Genomic DNA, 21,055 nt, shown 5'->3' with positions numbered 1-21,055 from the left:
TTTTACTTTTTCTTTTTTGTATGAATAACTGAAAGAATTTCTTTTTCTTGAACCAAAGAGAGTACACTGCCACCAAGACATCCCATCACTCCCAAATATTATAGTATCTAATGGCTACAACAAAGGTATTCTCCTACATAACCAGAATCAACCATCAAAATCATGAAATTAACAGTGATACTATTGCCATCTAATCCTTACATCTCATTCAAATTTCAACTATTATTCTAATAATATGCTTTATAATAAAAGGATAAAATTCAGGATCCTTTGTTATAATTAGTTATGTCTCTTTAGTCTCTTTCAATCTGGAATTATTCCTCAAAGTATCCTTGATGGTTTTTAGGAATACGAGGCCAATCATTTCAAGAATGTCTCTCAATTTGGGTTTGTTTCAAGTTTTCTCATTTTTGTATTCAGATTATGCATTTTTGGCAGGAATATCACAGAAGATTTAAATATGATCTTCTCAGTGCAAGCTGTATACACGTTCAATTTGTCCCATTAAAAATTCTGCTACCTTTGATCTCTTGATTAAAGTAGTATCTACCAGGTTTCTCCACTATAAATCTTTTTCCTTACGCACTTAATAAGTATTTCATAGGAAGATAATCTGAGACAATAAAAATATCCTTGTAGTGGGTTGAATGGTGCCCCCCTTCCCCAAATATATGCCCACCTGGAACCTGTGAATGTGACCTTATTTGGGAAAAGGGTTTTTGTAAATGTAATCAGGTTAAAAATATCAAGAAGAGATCATCCTGGATTAGAGTGGGACCTAAATGCAAAGACAAGTAAGTATCCTTAAAAGAGAATAGAAAGGGAGAAGACACAAAAGAGGTGATACCATATAAAGACAGCGGAAACTGTGTTACGCATTTACAAGCCAAGAAATGCCAAGGATGGCTGGCAACCATCAGAAGCTAAAAGAGAACATGGAACAGATTCTCTCTCAAAACCTCCAAAAAAAAACCAACCTTGCCGACAACCTGGATTTCAGACTTCTAACCCCGAGAACCATGAGAATAAATTTGTTTTAAGCCAACCAATCTGTGCTAATTTGTTACAGTACCTCTAGGAAACTAATGTAATTCTGTTCCTCAAATTTTCACCCACTAGTTTTATCATTTATGATAACTAGTTTCTTGCCTGAGTCAATTATTGTGATGGTTAACAAATACAATTTTCTAGTTCTATAATTCCTTCTACATTTATTAGTGGACTTTTACTGTAAATAAAAGTTTTACATCAGCTTTATTAATAGCCAAAAACTTCAGACAACCCAAATGTCCATCAATAGGTAAACAAACTGTGGTATATCTATACAATGGAATATTACCTGCTAATAAAAAGGAACGAACTATTGATATATGCAACAAAGCGGTAGCAGAGATTATCTAATACTTATCAAAAGTAATGAATGATTAACAAACATGAAAAAAACAGTACCTGATAAATATGGCAAACTCTTTCAGATCATGTAACATGTACGAGGGTGAAGGTCCTTGACAATAAAAACTGAGATATACCAAACTAAATATACAGGTTTAAATTTCATGATTTAAGAGTTTTCTTCAAATTTAGTTCTATCTCACTTTCCCTCCACCTCTCCCACCCTCTTCTGCATCTGTCTTTGTCTTTAAATTTAAGGTAATGAAAACTACGTCAAACCTTGAACCAACAATTTAGGTTAAGACCAGTTTCTTCATAATTCCTTTGGTCATGTTCTTTAAAGTAAATGCTCTGATCTTCAGTCAAACTAAGTTACCAAACAAACTTCATATTTTGTCTTCCTTTATAAATACTGTGATAAATTTTCCTTACATAAGAGATCACATTTCATTTCTTTCAGTAGTTTGGTGTTATCTTTCTATTGGCTCTCTTGATAACATAAGTCAATAAACTATGATACACACAGGGAAAAAATTGGACTTTGTACACTCTCTTATTTGAATTATCAATAGAAAAGGATAATAAGAACATAATTTCAAATGAATAAACCTACAAAAGCATATACAAACGTTACGACATTATTTCTTAGAAAGCAAGCATACCACAAAAACAGTAAATCCATACATTTGAACATACATAAATTAGGCATGTACAATAACTTAAGATCAAGAAGTAATGAAAAAGTTTAAATATAAAAAATGACTTTTTAAAAAAGGATATATTCATACACTCTCTCATTCCATGCTGTATTTATCAAATCCTCAAGACAAAAATATAAATGATGTAAAAATTTTTAGATAATTTTTCCTTTGTAAATTTGGGAAGAGTACACAAGATACTAGAGAAGTCAAGTTTAATATTAATTAAATAAATCAAGAAGGGCTTAGCAAGACAGAAGAGGTGCTCTTTAAAAATATAAGAAAGGCCTTCACACCCATTAATATGGCTAGTATTTTTTTAAAAAGGAAAATAACAAGCATTGGCAAGGATGTGGAGAAATTAGAACACTTGTGGCATTGCTAGCAGTAATATAAAATGATGCAGCTGCTGTGAAAAGTTTGGTGATTCCTCAGAAAGTCAAGTCAAACAGAATTACTATATGATCCAGCAATTCCATTTCTAGGTTTTATACCCAAAAGAACTAAAAACAGAGACTCAAACAAATACTTGTTCACAAAAGGTGAAAACAACCCAAATGTCCATGAACAGATGAATGGATAAACAAAAAATGGTGTGTTTTATGTGTATGTGTACACACATACACACATATATATATGTATACAAACACACACACGCAATGGAATATTATTAGCCTTGAAAAGGAAAAAAATCCTGACACGTGATACAATTTGGTCAAACCTTAAAGACATTATGCTAAGAGAAATAAGACACAAAAGGACAAATATTGTATGATTCCATCTATACAAGGTACCTAGAAGAGGCAAATTCATAGCAACAGAAATTAAGATAGAGGTTACCAAGAACTGGGGAAAAGGGTAACAAAAAATTATTGCTTAGTGGATAGAGTTTCCATTTGGGATGAGGAACAAGTTCTGAAAACAGACAGTGGTGATGGCTGCACAATATTGTGAACATACTTAACACCAGTGAATAGTAAATCTAAAATTGGCTAAAATGCTAAATCTTACATGTATTTTACAATTTTTAAAAGGGGAACATTTTTTTATTTTAAAAAAATTTAAGAAAGCTAATTTAATCATTACACCCATAGAAACTGAACTAAACTAGCAGCTGCTTTGGAATGGTATGGTCAGTCCTAGGAGATTAATAATAAGATGTGTAGTAAAGCAATCTTTGCCCCCAGAGACCTCCAAATTTATCAATGGCAGATAAAACACACAGGTTATCTCATAATGGTCTGTGTGATCGTTACAGAGATTTCACAAGGTCAAAACTATTTTCATAATAATTCTAAGAGTTTATTTGTGCTTTTCACCGTGTTGACAGTTGCAGTGATGGTTCAAAGGAGTGGTTAGTAAAACTGCTGGTGCCATAGCAGGAGTAAAGGCACTGGCACCAAACGGAACTAGTAGTATCGGTCATTGTATTCGCCGTAGCCACCCATATATATATATATATATATATATATATATATATATATATAAGATATATATATTTTAAAGTATACTAGTTTCACTTAAGAATGTCCTTGGTGATGCAATAAAAATTAATTTTATTAAACCTCCACCCATGAATACACTTTTTAATATTCTGTATGACAAAATGGGAAGTATGCACAACAGGTTTCTGTTGCATATGATGGCTGCCTAAAGTACTTATGATTGGGTAAGATATGAAATGAACTAGCCAGATTTTTCACACACCATCATTTTTACCTGAAAAATTAATAAGTGTCACCCCAATAAATTTAAAAAAAAAGATTAATAAGCTGTTTTAATAAGACTTGGGCATTTGGCATACATTTTCTTCAAAATCAACAAAGTGAGCTTTTCACTTCAAGAAAAATAACTGACAGTATCTGTTGCCAGTGATAAATTTCTAATTGCTGCTTAAAAACTTACATTTTGGGAAATGCCGTGTTTCCCCAAAAATAAGACCTAGCTGGACAATCAGCTCTAATGCGTCTTTTGGAGCAAAAATTAATGTAGTAAAGTCCAGATAGCTTAATTTTAAGACTTTCCAGATGAGATCAGTGATATTAACAAATGTGTCATTTTGCTATTGTATAATTAGAAGATCTGCATAACTCAGTGAACCATTATTTTCCAAATGACTAATGCATCATGTCACAAAATCACAGTAGTAAAAGATTCATTCCAAGTGCAAGAGAGATCAATGGATTTTAGTGTAAAATGACAAAAAGTTCATTCATAAGGTTTCAGATTCCATTTTGACTAACCTTAAGAAACTATCATTTTGATATAGAATATTCGCAATTATCTGAAAAGACAAACTATTCCTCCTTTTCCTATTACATACGTGTGTGAAGCCTCCTTTGCTTCATATAACTTCAAGACAAGACAGCTCAACAGACTCAATGCAGAAGCAGATATAAGAATACTTATTTCAATATTTTGGGGAAAAAAGTGGTTTTTCATTTAAAAATGTTAACATGTTTATTTTTGATAGAAATATTTTTTAATTTGTTTTAATTTCTCATATATTAGTAGTAAATATGATAGATGTAGCCCACATAAATGCTCTTTGGAGTCCTCAATCATTTAAGAGTACAAAGGGTTCAGTGAACAAAAAGTTTGGAACTACTGCTGTAACCCAATGAGTACTTCAAAAGTAGAAACAAAGGATGTTTAATTCCAAAAGAAAGAACTCTTCACAGAAGAAAACATAGACTTAGAGACTGAGGAGTATATTTTTCAGTTTTGTTTTCCGTGTGTGTGTGTGTGTGTGGTGGGGGGGAATTTAAGAATCTGGAATATTTCCATGTGCCCTAGGAAAAAGATGAGTAAATTAATGCGATAGAAACGTGGGTAACAAAATTGAACAGGGAGTCAGAAGGTGGACTGGGAAAGGACTGACCTCTAGATTATAAACTATACGTTATTCTACAGAAAATGAGGAACCATCCATAAATTTGGAACTGATGTACAATTGTTTTAAAAACCTGCATCTCCTGTGTCCAGACTTTCCATACACTCAGCATACTCTTTTTTAATTCAAGTTTTGAGGATGGGCTACAAGGTTTAGCTGCGGAACACAGCAAACTTTAATAATTGTCTGGTACATAAGACAATTGCCATGCCTCACAGGAGTGAAAGCTTGATTGAAAAAGTATGCGTACATCAAAAAATATACACATTCACATTTAACAGTATGGTCCCTGCTTTACCAAAAAATGCTCAAGAACAGGGCTCAGACTTTGTCCTTTTTCAAACATATGGCAGAGTCATGTTATGTTGCTCCAAGTGCACTGCAAAATAAATGGGACTAAAGAGTTCTTTGTGTCTAATCTTCCTCTATCTTGTCCTGGTTGCACTGCAGGCAATGAAATGACATATTTCTGGAATATACTGCAGTGCTTTCGGCTCTGCTCTGCCTACACAAAAACAAAACAAATCCATAATAGGGGCCTCTGGGATTGGATGGAGTACGCCTCCAAAAGGCGTACTGGTTATTCTATGAGTCAATCAAGTAATTCTTGGCAGAAAGCCAGGCAAATAGAAAACAGACTTTGAAAGAAGCTAGTCTACAATTTTATGACAATACCTTTTAAAAAATGTTCTGTATTTGACCAATGTTTACACTCTTCTCTATGTCTCTGTGCTTCTGCTGAAAATAAAGCAACATTATGCTATCATAAACAAGATTGTTTTAATGACAGAATTTAATCTTCTCTCTAAAAAAGATTTATGCCATTCATTACAGCAATGGATAAGCAACTGTAAGTCTGTAGGGTAACATGCGTTGGGTACAGAAACATTGCTTTAGAAAACATTTAAAGTTTAGGGGAAACTACAACTACACCGAATTTTTAGACACTAAGGTCTCTATTTCCTTTTAGCATATCAGTAAATCCCCCTTACCTCTGGCTACTTTGCCAGGGAGTTACAACTTACAGGTACTTTTAACTAGGAACTGTTGAGAACTATCTGACAGCAAATAACTAAAGCCAACTACCCCCCAAAACGTGTACTGCACTTTTAAAAAGCCCTGGCAGAACTTAACACACAGTCCTAACGTGGGGCCAGTTTAAGAAGTAACGCATTCCGCGCTTTTTTTCATAATCAGCACAAACATAAAGAGCCTAAAAACATTTTATGATCACCACAACCGAGAGTTCCTTCCAAGGCTTTTTAAGTCGCTGATGATTACATTTTAGCCTCCCGAAATTAGCCTCCAGTGTACTCCAACCACCAGCCATCTGGGATCAATTTGGAGAAGTGACACCACTGGTAGGAGGCAACCGCCGGGGACACGTCTTTCAAGAGGAACATTGTGACAGATTCTAAGGGAACACTCTAAGATTTGCTCTCTCGCGCTTCCTTCGCGTGGCCCTGATAGCAACGTGTTTTCAATTCACCTTTGGCCAAAATCTGGCGCCAGGTTTCAAACAGGTTTCCCCCCAACTGCCACCAAACTGAAACAGCGGAGGGGACGGCTTCCCATTGATCCTTGCAGGGTGGAAATCAAGCAAGGATGGGGTGTCGAGAGACAGCAACCCTACCTTTCCCAAGGCCACTTGCTTTGCCCGGACCTCCCCCCTGGAAAGTGCTCTTTAGACCGAGAGGAGGCTTCCTTGCCATCAACCTACACTTAGAGCGAGCTTCTCGGTGCCGCGGCCCACGCGGTGCTGGTACTATTAAAGCCCTCAACTGCCTGGAAAAGAGGCGGGAGCCAACCAAGCCAGGGAACTTACCCAGTTTCTTCCACATGGCGAGGTGACAGGCGAGGAAGCCCTTGCGGATGGCAGCGCAAACCTTCGCCGGCTCGGACGAGGTGAAGCCCTTCTGCTTCTTGATGAAACCCCATAAGTGCTCCCGGGCAAACTGTGCCGCCTCCCGCCCGCCGTGCCCATCGCACACGGCGAAAAATGCCACAGAGGAACGGCGGCGGCAGCAGCAGCCGGGAGCCGGCGAGGCCCCGGCGTCCGCGGGAGGGTCGCGAGCTTCTCGGGCTGCCACCGCTGGGCCTTTCCCGGAGACTTCGCAAGCAGGAAGAGCCGGCGGTGACCGCGGCAGAGGCGACCGCTGAGACAGAGACCGCCGCGGCGAGGGCTTTTCTTCAGCCGTCGGCTCGGGTTCCACCACGATTTGAGTAACGTCCTCCATGTACTTCCTCCCGCCCTGGTCGGAGAAGACGCTCACTCCCAGCGAGTACAGCCCCGCCATAGCCGGCTGGCCGGGATCCCGCCGGTCCCACGCAGCCCGCCGAATCCAGCGGCGGGAGAGACACCCGACCCTCGCTGGCCAACTATTGTTTATCTTCGACGACGCCGAGAAGGGGGAGGGGGCGGTCCCGGAGGTTGGGGTGCGCGCGTTGTCGGGACTTGTCCGCGAGAGCTGGGCCAGAGCGCTAGGGCAAGAGAAGCCGAGCAGATGCGCCTGCGCAATGCTCTTCCCCCGCCCGCCCGCGCCCATCACACTAATCAGACGTTCTCCCCAGCTGTCGTCACTCTGTTCTCTGGGCCCGACCAATCGGGAGTCGAGTTGGGGAGAACCCGCCCTCCGCCCCCAACCCTCGCTCCTCCCTGCAACTGCCTGTGTTCCCTCCGCCCAGCGCGGGCGCCCGGCGCGCGCCCTGCTCGGGTCGCTTCCCTTTGGCGGTGGGTGTTTCCGCCCTCCGGGTTATCGGCGCGTACTGAGCACTTATCGGGCAACTTGGTCTGTCACCTTTTTACTGAGTCCCGAGGACCGTAATGCTGCTCACTGGCCTTGGCGTTCCTGCTCGTCGTTCGGGGAAAGCCGTGTAGATTCGGGCCTCCACGAATCGAGGGGGAAAGACCTTCCATTCCTTGAAGTGAAATGGCGGGAAACGTTACTTCGGAAGGTCGTTTGTGAACAGGCTGGAAACGGTGGCACTCTAGAACTGGGTTTGGCTTAGATGCCTCCGACTGGGAATTGAGGAGGGAGACAATCCAATGTGTGTGGTTAAGAAAACTTGGGAAATTGCCACCAACAGGTAAACAGTTTCGTTTCACATGACTAGGTATGTCGGAGATTTAAAAGGGTTGTATGTTAACTAATTGTTAACATATCTTTTCAGCTTTTGTTAAACGTAGTACTTTTTCCAGTGAGCCCTGCGTACAGGATTTTTTTTTTTTTTACACCTTTGGTAGTATCACTCCAAGTTACCACTGGAAAATAACAAAAATGTGCCAAGCGCTCCAGTGTTCTAACAGTTTGGTTATAGTCTCCCACTCTGCGCCCAGTAGGTTACAATATAAGCGCTAAAAACTATGCACGGATTTCCACGGAATTAAAATCAGCCTCAGAGTGGGCAGGTTAGTATGTTCTTAGCAGCAGACGTTCCTGTAGTTAATCAATTTAAAGTTCCCTGTTTCAGATTTTGACCATTTCACCAGCAACTCACCTGGGTGCCCTTGAATGCACAGCCTTCGGGATTTTCCAATAGAATGATAGTAATCCAGAAATGGGAATGGGGAAGGTGTTCCTACAATTGACATAAGAAATACAAACAGAAAAAAATCCTTATACTAATAAAAACATAAATAAGCAAAATCAGCTCAAAATGTGGAAAATCTGAATAGATTGATTAAATAAAAAACGTTGTCAAATATATCCCCACTAGACCAGATGGTTCCAGAGTGTAAAAATACTTGGGAAAAAAAAATCCCAGCTTGTTTTGAAACATGTTCATAACCCTGTCATCAAAACCTAACAATTATAACACTAGAAGGAAATCTATAGATCATGTTTTATAACTATAAATGCAAAAATACTAAATGAAATATTAGCAATTTTAATCCAGTAACCTCCATACCACAAAGTCCTGCAAGAAAGAACAGTTTGTGTAGCTCTGTGTTAAACAATTTACCCACCTTTCCTCCTCTAGAGGTTGTAATTCCATCATTATAATCCTTAATCACAACCAGTAGCCTCCAGGTCATCTGTCATTACCTTGATTAGCATCTCCATGCCACCCTCAACTTCTATTTATCTGATTCATTATCCCAACCATCCAACCACTTCATTCTGCACTTTAGATTTCAACATCTGTTATCAGCCATTTCCTTTATTCTTCACCTCTTCAATGTTCCCATCAACTTCCTGTTCCAACTAAAAACTGGCTTATCAACTCGCAAAACTACCTCCCGTGCAACTTTTCAAGTACAGGAGATCATTTTTCCTCTCACAGGTAGTCTTATCCTCCAACCTGCTCCCCCTGTTTCCTCCAAATCATTTCTCTTCCTCCTTCAAAAACCCAAGCTCTTTTAAAATTAATGCCAACTGCCACTACACCAAGAGGTTGTCACCTACTGATGATCCCGGGTAACTTAACGCCCCCTTCATTTGTTATGGCTCACCATCTTCATTTCTTCCACTATTCTTGTCACTTTTCAGCAACTTTTTTTTTATTAATGTTTATTGGGGTGACAATTGTTAGTAAAGTTACATAGGTTTCAGGTGCGCAGTTCTGCAATCCATCATCTATACGTCATATTGTGTGTTCACCACCGAGTCAGTTCTCCTTCCATCGCCATGTATCTACCACTCTCCTGACCTCCTACCCTCTGGTAACCACTAAACTATTGTCTGTATCTATGAGTTTTTATGCATTGTTTGTCTTGTTCCTTTGTTGTTTTCAGTTTTATATACCACATATCAGTGAAATCATATGGTTCTTAGCCACTTTATTTTTTAAAATGTTATCCACATTTTCCAATCAAGACCCTGACTTCTCCGTTTTTCATCCTCATCTTCATGGTGAAGTGGCCTTGCACTATTCAAGGCACTCCCTCCATTTCTGTTCTAGATTCTTTCTCCTCTCTCCTTCTCAGGAGATTTGCTCCACCAATTATGTTTTCTTGTTCCTATCTCATCAATTTCTCTCCTTTTCTACTGGGTCATTTCCATCTGTGTACGGACATATTGTGGTGTCTATTTTAACAACAACAAAAACCTACCTTAACCCCCCATATACTGCCCTACTTCTCTGCCCTTCCTTCACAGGAAAAACTTTGGAAAGAGTTGTATTTATCTAGATTCTACTCCCAATTCCTACCTCATAATTTCTCCATAACTCAACCAATAGAGCAGGGGTGTCCAAACTGCGGCCCGCGAGCCAACTGTGGCCTGCAATCCATTTTTTATTGGCCCGCAGCAAATTCCAAAAATAGTTTACTTAAATAAACCAGGTGAGGCAATACGTTCTTCACCTCAAGTGAGTGGCCCGGCTGATTGTGTATTTTACCCCATGTGGCCCTTGGTAAAAAATGTTGAAAAGTTTGGACACCCCTGCAATACAGCGACCCTCCCTATCATGCCACTAAAACTGTTTTTATGACATAACCAGACCTCTCTGTTTCCAAAGCGAATGATGACTTCTCTGTTCTTAATAACTTTGGTCCCAACTGAAGCAGAAAGTGGAACCATTGTTTCCCTATTGAAACACTTCTCTTGGTTTATAAGAGGCCACACTATAATGTTTTTATTCCTACCTTGTTGACTGACCACCTCTTCTCATTTTCCTTTGCTGATTTCTCCCCTGCTAGACTGTAGTTTGTTGGGAGTACGCAGGGCTTTGTTATGGGCTCTTTCCTTTACCTACACACTCTTTCTAGGTAACACCATTCAGGACCATAGCTCTAAAAACTATCTGGGGATGGCTCCCAAATTTATATCTCCAGTCTTAAACTTTACCCTGAATTTCAGACTCTATATGCAACTGCATGCTTGACAGTTCCACATAAATGTCTAATGGGCATTTCATCTTAACATGGCCAAAACAAACTCTAAATTTCTTCTCCATATCTCCTTCTCCCTCAGTCTTATCCGTATCAGTAAGCATCACCATTTTTGTTCAAGCCAAAAAACATGAAAGTTTTTTTATTCCTCTTTCCTCCACTCGCCTTCCTATTTCCAATCCTTCTGATTCATCAGTAAATCCTTTTAACTAATTCTTCAAAATCACTTGCACCCATCACTTCTCACTACCTCCGCCACTACCATCCCAGTCCAAGCCACTATTACCTCTCACGTGGACCACTACCATAGTCCCCTCATAAATCTTTTTTTCACATTTGATCCTCTGCAATCCTTTTTCTTTTCTTTTTTTTTAATTTATTTATTGGGGTGACAGTTGTTAATGAAATTACATAATTTCAGGTGTACAATTCTGTATTACATCATCTATAAATCCCATTGTGTGTTCACCACCCAGAGTCAGTTCTCCTTCCATCACCATATATTTGATCCCCCTTACCCTCATCTCCCTTCCCCCACCCCCCTTACCCTCTTGTAACCACTAAACTATTGTCTGTGTCTATGAGTTTTTGTTTCTCATTTGTTTGTCTTGTTTTGGGTTTATATACCACATATCAGTGAAATCATAGGGTTCTCTGCTTTTTCTGTCTGACTTATTTCGCTTAGCTGCAATCCTTTTCTACTAACTACTGTCATGCTCTTTCAAAACAATGAATCAGGGGGCTCGGTAAGAAAGGTGAAAGAATTAAGAAGTACAAATTGGTAGTTACAAAAGCATCATGGGGATGTACAGTACAGTATGGGAAATATAGTCAATAATATTGTAAAAACTATGTATAGTGTCAGATGGGTATTAGACGTATCGGGGAGATCACTTCATAAATTATATAAATATCTAACCACTACACTGTACACCTGAAACTAATATAATATTGAATGTCAACTATAATTTTTTAAAAAGTCACAGGGATATATAATGCAACATAGCGAATATAGTCAATAATATTCTAACTATGTACAGTTTCAGATGGCTAATAGATTTATTGGGGTTATTACTTTGTGAGGTATATAAATGTCTAATGACTACATTGTTTTATACATCTGAAACTAGTTTTAAAAAAAAACATAAATCAGATCAAGTCATTCCCCTACTCAATACACTATATGAGTTCCCATCCCATTTAAAATAGTATGCAAACTCTTTTTGAAGCCCTACAAGACCTATTTGGTCCCTAAATGTTTGTCTAACATCATTTCATAACAGCTTTCCCATTCCCTACTCCCTCCAGGCCTACGGGCCTTTCTGTTCCTTGAACAGGCCAAGCTCTTAGAAGGTTTAAGGCTTTTTGTCTTAGCTATTACCTCTCCTTAGACTGCTCCCCCCCACTGCTAGCAGCTTTACAAGGGTGTATTCTTCTTACTATTCAGATCTCAGTTTAAATATTAAGGGATTTACTTCCTAATCATCCAAACCATCCAGACTAAAGTAGCCACTCAATATCTATCACACAACTCTATTTTAATTCTGCAGAGGACTTCTCACCATCTGACCTTTTTATTTGTCTTTTGACTGTCTCTCTCAATTAGAATATAGATTTCATGAGAACAGGGAACTTATCTTATTCATAGCTATATCCCCTAAGCCTAGGACAAAAGTTAAATGAATTGGTTAATTAATAAATTAACTCATTAACAAGAAATGTGTAAAATTGATAATGAAGAAAATTATGAAAATTTACTATAGGAAAAAATAAGTCCCTGAATAAGTGCAAAATAATGCCATTTTCCTAGAAGCATAATTTGTCTCAAATTAATCTACAAATTTATTATAATTTTAATCAAAATCTCAACTGGATTTTCTTTTTATTTGACAAGTTGATTCTAAAATTTATCTGGAAGAGAAAATGGATAAGAATAGCCAAAATGTTACTGAAAAATAAGAATATTAACTTGGTTAGTTGCGCAGATATAATATTTTATAAAGTTGGCAGTGGCAGAGAAATGGCCAAATGGATCAATAGAATAGAGAACAGAGGGATCAGTGTATGATGGACGTGGCATTTCAAACAATTGAGGAAAGAACTGCTTATTCACTAACTTTGTTAGGACACCTGTCCCACCTTCTGTTGGGACAAGTTGCTCTCCTTGAGGGGGGCCAAATATAAAGTCCTTCATTCAGATCAGCTTTAAAATAAAATGGCAGGTGGATTAAAGACCTAAATTAAGTAAAAATATATAGATGTAGCCACTGTGGAAAACAGTATGAAGGTTCTTCAAAAAAATAAAAATAGAACTAATTTATGACCCAGCAATTCCACTTCTGGGTATTTATCCAAAGAAAACAAAAACACTAACTCAAAAAAATATGTGCACCACTGTGTTCATTACAGCATTATTTACAATAGCCAGGATATGGTAACAATCTAAGTGTCTATCAATGGATGAATGACTAAAGAAAATGTGATATGTGTGTATATGCACACACAACAGATTATTCAGCTATAAAAAATGAAATCTTGCCATTTGTGACAACATGGATACATTTTAGGAGCATTATGCTGTGTGAAATAAGTCAGAGAAAGACAAATACCGTATGATGATCTCACTTGTATGGGGAATCTTAAAAAAAATTTAAAAAAGGAACCAAGCTCATAGATACAAAGAACAGATTAGATCTGTGGTTTCCAGAGGTTTGTGTGTGTGTGGGGGGGGGGGGGGAGTGTGGGCACGTGGGTGAAGGGAGTCAAAAGATAAAAATTTCCATTTATAAGATTGTAATGTACATCATGGCGACTATAGTTAATAATACTATATTGCATATTTGAAGGTTGTTAAGAGAGATCTTAAAAGTTCTCATCACAACAAAATATGTTCTGTAACTATATATGGTGACAGATGTTAACTATTGTGGTAATCATTTTGCAATATATATAAATATTAAATCATTACCCAGTATACCTGGAACTAATATAATGTTGTATGTCAATTATACCTCAATAAAAAATAATAAATAAATCCAAAAAGGAAAAATGTGAAAAAGTACAAGAAGAAACAATGAGATATTTTTCACCTATTAGATTGGCAAAAACCTTTTAAGTTGGATAAAATGTAGGGCTTGGAAAGCTGTGGAGACCAGTAGTCTCATTAACTATCAGTGGAACGTAATTTGATATTTCTATTTCAGTCCATATCAACTGAAATTTAAACTACATATAACCTTTGTCCTAGAAGTTCCACTGCTAGGAATTTATCATATACAAGGTACATATGCAAGGACTTTCGCAGCAGCATTGATTATAATAGTAAATAAAATTTTTTTAAAACTAGAAGAACATATATGACAGAATATGCTAAAAAAAACTTCTTGATTTTTCCTTTCTTATATTTCCAGTGGTTTTATGACTAAAATGTCCTTTTCATTTCTGAGATCAGTTAAATAGGATTAAAATGTCATGTTTTCTGATAGCATTTTTATGATTAAAATGTATTTTTACATTCAAGTTTATCTGGAATTATTTTGGCATGAAGTGAATTTGAACTTCTTTCAAATAGGTATGTTTCCCAATGTCTTTTGTGAAATGACCCAGTAGGTTTTTTTTCTTCCAGGGGAAATTTAATACAATTCAACTAAATTATTGGTATAGAGATACACCCATTATTAGATAAGTTTTTATGTGCTTTTGGATCTATTTCAAGGTCAACTATTTTTATCCACTTATTTGTTGATTTAGGTGTCATATTTTGCTTTTAATTATCACGTTCAAAATCTTCAAATATATAAGAATTAGTTTTAGAAGCAAAATACGAACCTAATTAATTTGCCATTGTTTCTTCCCATACCTAGAAAATATCAGTAACATCTTAGTAGTAAGTAGTCCATTGTTCATCTATTTAGTGCCATCCTGTGTATTTAGAATTTGCAATAATGTGTCTCAAGAGATTCAGTTCTGCAATGCTGCGTTTATTCTGATCCTGCTGTTTTTGCAACTCAGTATTTAACAAAATAATCAGTCTAATCCAGCTACCACTGTCACATTCATTGTATGCAAATATGAATTGGTAGGAGACACAACATTAGAATCACTGCTGACAAAGTCCCAAACGTGTCAAACCTGTGTGTACTTAATTAGTCATGGAAATTCAATCTGCCATGTTTTCTGTAGATATCTGGTTTCAGAGTCATTAATGTGGGAAGAATATTTATACCTTTTCTCTTCAGATACTTATACAGCTTAGCCTTTTTTCCTAAAGAGATCTGGCCTCCTCTTGAATTTACTGCTTTTCCTAGATGAAAATTTCTATTTTTCTCATATTAATGAAAAGTTAAACAACACTTATTTAAATAATTGGGGGGAAAAGCATTTTCTTTTCTTGAAGTAATTACTGTGTGCTTTAGTAGTTTTCCTCAGCACTACTGTTTACTATGCTTATGTTGGGGAATGGTTTAAGCCCCAAATAGTGTACCCTTCAGAATTAGAGACAAAATCAAAGAAGACCATCTTTAAGATAGAAACTAGTAAAATTTAAACATTGTTTTTAGGTGCTAACAAGATAATTTTGGTTTCTCAGCTAAGGTAGAAACAGATTAATTTAGAACACTCACTTGGCCTCCTCTCTGCTGAGGTGTAAGGCATAACTTCTTATTTTCACATTTTCTTCCTCCCTCCAGCCTGTGAACTTAGAAAGGACTTCAAAACTGACTTTTAAAGGTGATTTATTAAACCACCTATTTAAAGAGGGGAGGTTTGTTTTTGTTTTTTTAAGGAGGGTGCAGCTCACAGTGGCCCACGGGGGAAGGGGGGTATCGAGCACCAAGTTATTAGCACCAAGCTCTAACCAACTGAGCTAACCCGCCACCAGAGGCTTGTATTTTTAAATGAATACTGGTCACATAGCAAGAACACAATAACTATAAGTTTGTTTTTGATTTAATGCTTTTATTTTCTTAGGATATTCTCTTCATCAGAAAAATCTGAGTTTTTCCCCCAACATGTGCTTTAACAGAAAAATCTATTTCACTTTCTAGCTGTCTAATTTAGCACAAGGTACTTGGTATCTATTTCCTTAGTTGTTGTAAAAAAAAAATAGTGCATGGAAAATGTCTAGAGTAGTGTCTGCATCTAATAAGCACTCAATGAATGTTAGCTATTATCATTGTTATTGATTTATTTTTATTAAACTTTTTGATTAAATTTTCTCAGTAGTTTTATTTTTCACCTTACTCTCCTATAATCTGGACTCCATCTTCTTAACTTTCCTGAACCTTTCGCTTCTTACCTCCTAATTACCAATTCAACTCTAATTCTCTTCGTCATTGACTTCTCTGCTAAATTTATAGCTTTCACCACACATATACATATGTACCTTAACTGTTTTATTTTAACTTACATGAACATGTATTCATTTACCCACCTTTTGATGCAGGGTCAAGACCTTTGCTTTGAATACAAGTTCACTGTTTGGACTCGGGCATCCCTCCTTGTTCCATAAACCACATCCACAGTGCATCACCTATGACCTTCAGTTTTAACTTCTTGAAAGAAGAACAAGAACTTAAAAACATATTCAAAGTGCTCTCAATGCACAGCAGAATTCTTCATTTTAGAATTTACCCAACCCACCATCAATCTTTTACAGTAGTCTCACCCATACCTAATTCACAGTAGGTCTTTCTTTCTTTCTTTCTTTCTTTCTTTCTTTCTTTCTTTCTTTCTTTCTTTCTTTCTTTCTTTCTTTCTCAATTTGCCTTTATTAAATCTTTCTAAAGCATTTAACTTAATTTTCAGAGAGAACTTATTTTTCCTCCACTCATATTTTATTATGTTATGCAACATTTAGTTAAATATATAATTAAACAAGAACTCGGACGAACAGGTTTGTGAACCAGCACTGACTCAACATGTGAGAGCAGTAGTGGGTGGATGTATCAGAGAATTGGAGTCTAGCCCCAAAGGTTCCACATGCATTGGGCATTAGTGTCTTTTTTAGAGGCAATGGGGAACACTGATTAATCAGGTAAACCATTTAATTGGTGATAGGTGGAAAGAGCTTCTGTTGTGTAATCATTCTTGGAAGGGCTTTAATGAAAAATGAGGTGAAGTCAAAGAACTCAAATAAAATGACTATCTTTGTAATGAGAATAATATAGCTTAATCTGCCTACTCACACACAATAAACTAAAATGAAATAATCTATGTTCTGATACTCTAGTGGACATTTTGTTTTTTCTGGTCCAGCATCCATTCATCCTTCTTTTGGTAAAATTACACAATGATTTTTCTGGGGAATCACTCCCTCACCCATTCTCAAGCAATGTTGTTGTGTAGCATTGGTCCCAAACCCAGCTCTAGAACAGAGCCCCAACTGGGTTAAGCCAGTGAGTATGTCCCATCTCTATGGCCTTAGTGATGGTGGGTTCATTAATGAACTCATAACCTGATCAAAAGCCAGTGAGATATGAAGAGACATTTGCTGAGGCTTCTGGGAGAGAAAATCTTCTCCCTAATGACAGAGCTACTGGAAGAGACACTCACCTCAGGACTTGGTGTCTACAGAGGTGAAGCTGGGCCTGCAGCAGCCACTCTGCTACCAGGAAGGGAACCAGCCTGAAGATGAAGCTAACACTCAGAGGAAGAAGATCTGGGAAATAGGTCCTGGTGACATTGTTTGACTTTGAATAAAGTCACAACCACCCCTGGAAACTACCAACAGTCTTTTCAGTTTCCATTTCCAATGAAACCAGTTTGCCTTGGATTTTTCTTCACTTGCAACATAAAGAATCTTCATTGATAAAAATAGAAATCTCCTGTTCCTCCTCAACAGGGAACTAGGAATGGCCTGTCTTGAAGATAGTTTTTCTTGGGTGGTCTGTAGTTTACGCAGGTTCTGATGGGGCTTCTAGAGAAAATTTAAGTGATCCTGAGGGTGCAGAGAAGTAGCAGAAGTGAAAACCATAATTACTACAAAACAAGATATTCTGCCAAGAGGAGTATAATAATTTGCTAAACATGAATTCTATAGTGGCAATATAGGTGGATCTGTCCTAATGTCAGCAAGAGGTATAGAAACATGGGCATTCTTTGAATATCTATTTCAAATTATAGATGTGGTCATCCATCTCTGTGACTGGTGGGCAGTGGACTTAGAGATTCTTGAAGAATCTCTAAGATTCTGTCAGGCGTAGGATTGTGAGAAACATAACTAGGCACACATGATGCAGACATAAGCCTACTGTGGGGAAAGCCCTAAGCTCTCATTATTCCATGGAGTCTTCCCAGCTCTCGGTATCCCAAGCAGAGGCAAGCTTGAGTCAGGCACAGCCGGACATTCTACAAACACCGCTCCTGAAAAACCCCTGCCCCCAAGCTGCTCTATGTATTTTCGGGGAAATGGGAAGGAGTGGGGAACACTAATCAACCAGAGTTTTTGAGTTTGACGAATGGCCATGAATAAAAGAGGGATATTCTATGGGACAGTTGTCTAAAGGAGTTCAAACACCAGTACTGGTACCTATGTACTAGTAATCTTGTGGCCCTTCCCACTCAGCCAGCTCAGGCCTGCTGACCCAGCTCTCTGCTAAGCTACCCAAGAACAGAGAGAATTGACTTTGCAATCCATCAGATAAAGGGGTTGTTTCCTCTCACTTCTAAATCTCAGATTTAAAATGAAGGCAACGATTAGAAGGGAAACAGCCATTCATGGAGGCGGATACCATTGCAAATTGATGGGCATAATGAGGATTGAGTCGGAAAATAAAATGTGCCACTATGAGGACCATGTCAGATCTATAAAAGGGGTCATCTCTGAGAGAAAATCCCTGGAATTCTAGAAATGTTTGGTTACCAATCTCTGCATTCTTTGGGAACCAGAGCTTCCCAGGTCAGTCCTGGAGCTAGGCACATGCATCCTAAGTGTGGTCCAAAGCTCGTGTGTCTTATGGAACTGCCCCAGAACAATTCTGCTTCTATTTTATTGGCCAGGTCTTATTCACAAGGCCATACCAAAATTACAGAAGGTTGGGAAATGAATACTTTTCTCTGAATGGGCCACATGCCCAGATAAAAATGCTACGGCAACCTCTCACGACAGCGTAAGTAAAAACGAATCTGTTATACAAATACTGTACAGGGTTATCTCATGGAACCAGAGGACAGGCCTGTTAGGGACCTTGGATAGGAATCGATCAGGAATCAAGGCAATGAATGGTTCTCTATCTTTGTAGGAGCATAAAGGTCCTCAATTCTATCTTTCTCCACAGACCAGCTCTTTGGTTACTCATCAGCACACATTCACTCCGCAAATATTGACTGAGCATTTACCACAGATTAGGGCTGTTCCAGTCACTGGGCTTAGAGAAGGGAATGAAACCAGTAAAAATACACATCCCCAACACATTCGTCTGAGCCCCTGAAGTCTCTATGTCCTTTAAATTCCAAGGACCCATAATTTTTCAGATTTCCTGTTTCTATTTCTCAATTCCAATTCGTTGCTACAGGATTAAGTGAAGGTCTTAAAAACACTCGGAAGAAAATTGATTTCAGGCTGGAGCTGTTGAGTCTCCTGACTTAGCATCAGCAGAGGGCACCATTGAGCCTCAGGCACCCTGAAAGAGGGTTTGGGAGCTCAGCCAGACCTCTTCTCTGACTTCTGTGATCGGGGTGCCTCTCAGATGTGCTGACAGAGTTGTTTCTGAGGATTCAAGTTGAAGCCTCGGAGCTGGGAGTCGTCAACAGCTGGCAGTGCTGAGATGGCAAGCTTCCATTTGACACAAAGAGAAAGAGTACAAGTTAGTATCCACCGGGAAACTGAAGCAGAAAACCAAACAGACAGCACACACACACACAAAGCCAGTCCGAAGGGAAGAGGCTGAGAGACAAAAAAACAGGTACAAGGAAATGAGACAGGAGGCAACAAGATGAGCAAGCAACTTTGGACGGTGTATTATTCAAGATTAAATTCAGAGGAAGGACAAGCTCATCGTTAGGACTGGTTCATCCAGTGATTCAGTGACGTCATGAGACCCATCTCTTTCTTCATCCAGAGTTATATAGGTTGGCTGCCTGTAGCAATCAACATTGCATGCTTCCCCCATGTGGTGGGAGAGAAAGAATGGCTTTCCATAGCTCTTCCTCAAATGAAGAACTTTCCTAGAAACCTTCAGCAAACCTCTTTTAGTATTTATTAGAACTAGGTCCCATACACATCCCCAACACATTCATCTGAGCCCCTGAAGTCTCTATGTCCTATGTCTCTATGTCTAGGATTACTTTCAGACCAGTGGTTCTCAACCTTAGGTATGTCTCCCCCCCCACCACCAGACATTTGGCAATATCCGGAGACATTTTTGGTGGTCACAATGAGGGGAGGGGGGTGCTACTGACATCTAGTAGGTAGAAGTCAGGGACGCTACTAAACGTCCTACAATGCACAGGACAGCTCCCTGCAACGAAGAATTATCCAGCCCAACATGTCAAGAGTGTGGAGACTGGGAAACTCTGTTTTCGAACAAGAAGCAGGCCTACTCCTCTGAAGCACCCAGGCGAGGTGTGGGAGGGGTAAATACCAGAGAAAGACTGATAATGAGTGGTCAGAGAGGTAGGGGAAGATGGAAAAAAATGTCCTGTTCAAAAGCCAAAGGAGAATTTTAAGAAGGCAAAGATGGTCAGTAGTGTCAAGTTTACGACTGAAAATCATCCACTGGATTTATTCATAAAGGGGTTACTTGTTACCTAAGCCCAAAAGGTTCCAGTAGGGTGGTAAGGACCAAAGTCAGGCTAATACGGATTGAGGAGTGAGTGAGATGATGACCAAGAGAGGCTGATTATAGTACAGGCAAGTCATTCAAGTTTATCTGTAAATGGAAGGAGAGAGAAAGCCGAAGAGGCGAGGGAATAATTTGTTTTTAAATAATGAAGAGACAGGATCATTTTTAAAATGCTGGTAGTAAAAATCTAAAAGAGAGTAAAAGGTAAAAGAGAGAAGGGAAAATGAGGATGGTCCCTGAGAAGAGACTGCTATCTAGAGCAGTGTTTCTCAAACTTCAATATGCAATCACCTGGGAGATGTTGGGATCACTTGTGGGATTCTATTAAACACATTCTGACTCAGTAAATCTGGGGTGGGGCCTAAGATTCTACATTTCCAGTGGCCCATGGACCCCACTTTGAATAGTCAGAATTTAGAGCAGTGGTTCTCGAACTTACTAGTACATCAGAATCACC

The 21,055-nt window shown here is 38.5% G+C and overlaps 1 protein-coding gene across 1 annotated transcript in view; it reads right to left on the bottom strand.

Moving 5' to 3' along the window:
• PPM1D (protein phosphatase, Mg2+/Mn2+ dependent 1D) overlaps positions 1–9,076 on the bottom strand; it is a 44,166-nt gene extending 35,090 nt beyond the window's left edge. The window contains exons 1-4 of the mRNA XM_081027098.1: positions 8,951–9,076; positions 8,482–8,562; positions 7,782–7,902; positions 6,809–7,464 (exon numbers count right to left, since the gene is read on the bottom strand). Of these exons, the coding sequence (XP_080883224.1) occupies positions 6,809–7,464; positions 7,782–7,900 (775 nt within the window). The 5' untranslated portion in view covers positions 7,901–7,902; positions 8,482–8,562; positions 8,951–9,076. The remainder of the gene's footprint in view (positions 1–6,808; positions 7,465–7,781; positions 7,903–8,481; positions 8,563–8,950) is intronic.
• Positions 9,077–21,055: the final 11,979 nt, after the last annotated feature.

This window comes from Rhinolophus hipposideros (genome assembly GCF_964194185.1).
Source record: "Rhinolophus hipposideros genome assembly, chromosome: 20".
Lineage (NCBI taxonomy): Eukaryota > Metazoa > Chordata > Mammalia > Chiroptera > Rhinolophidae > Rhinolophus > Rhinolophus hipposideros.
Note: the sequence above shows the minus strand (reverse complement) of the source record. Positions and strands in the feature narration are given on the sequence as shown.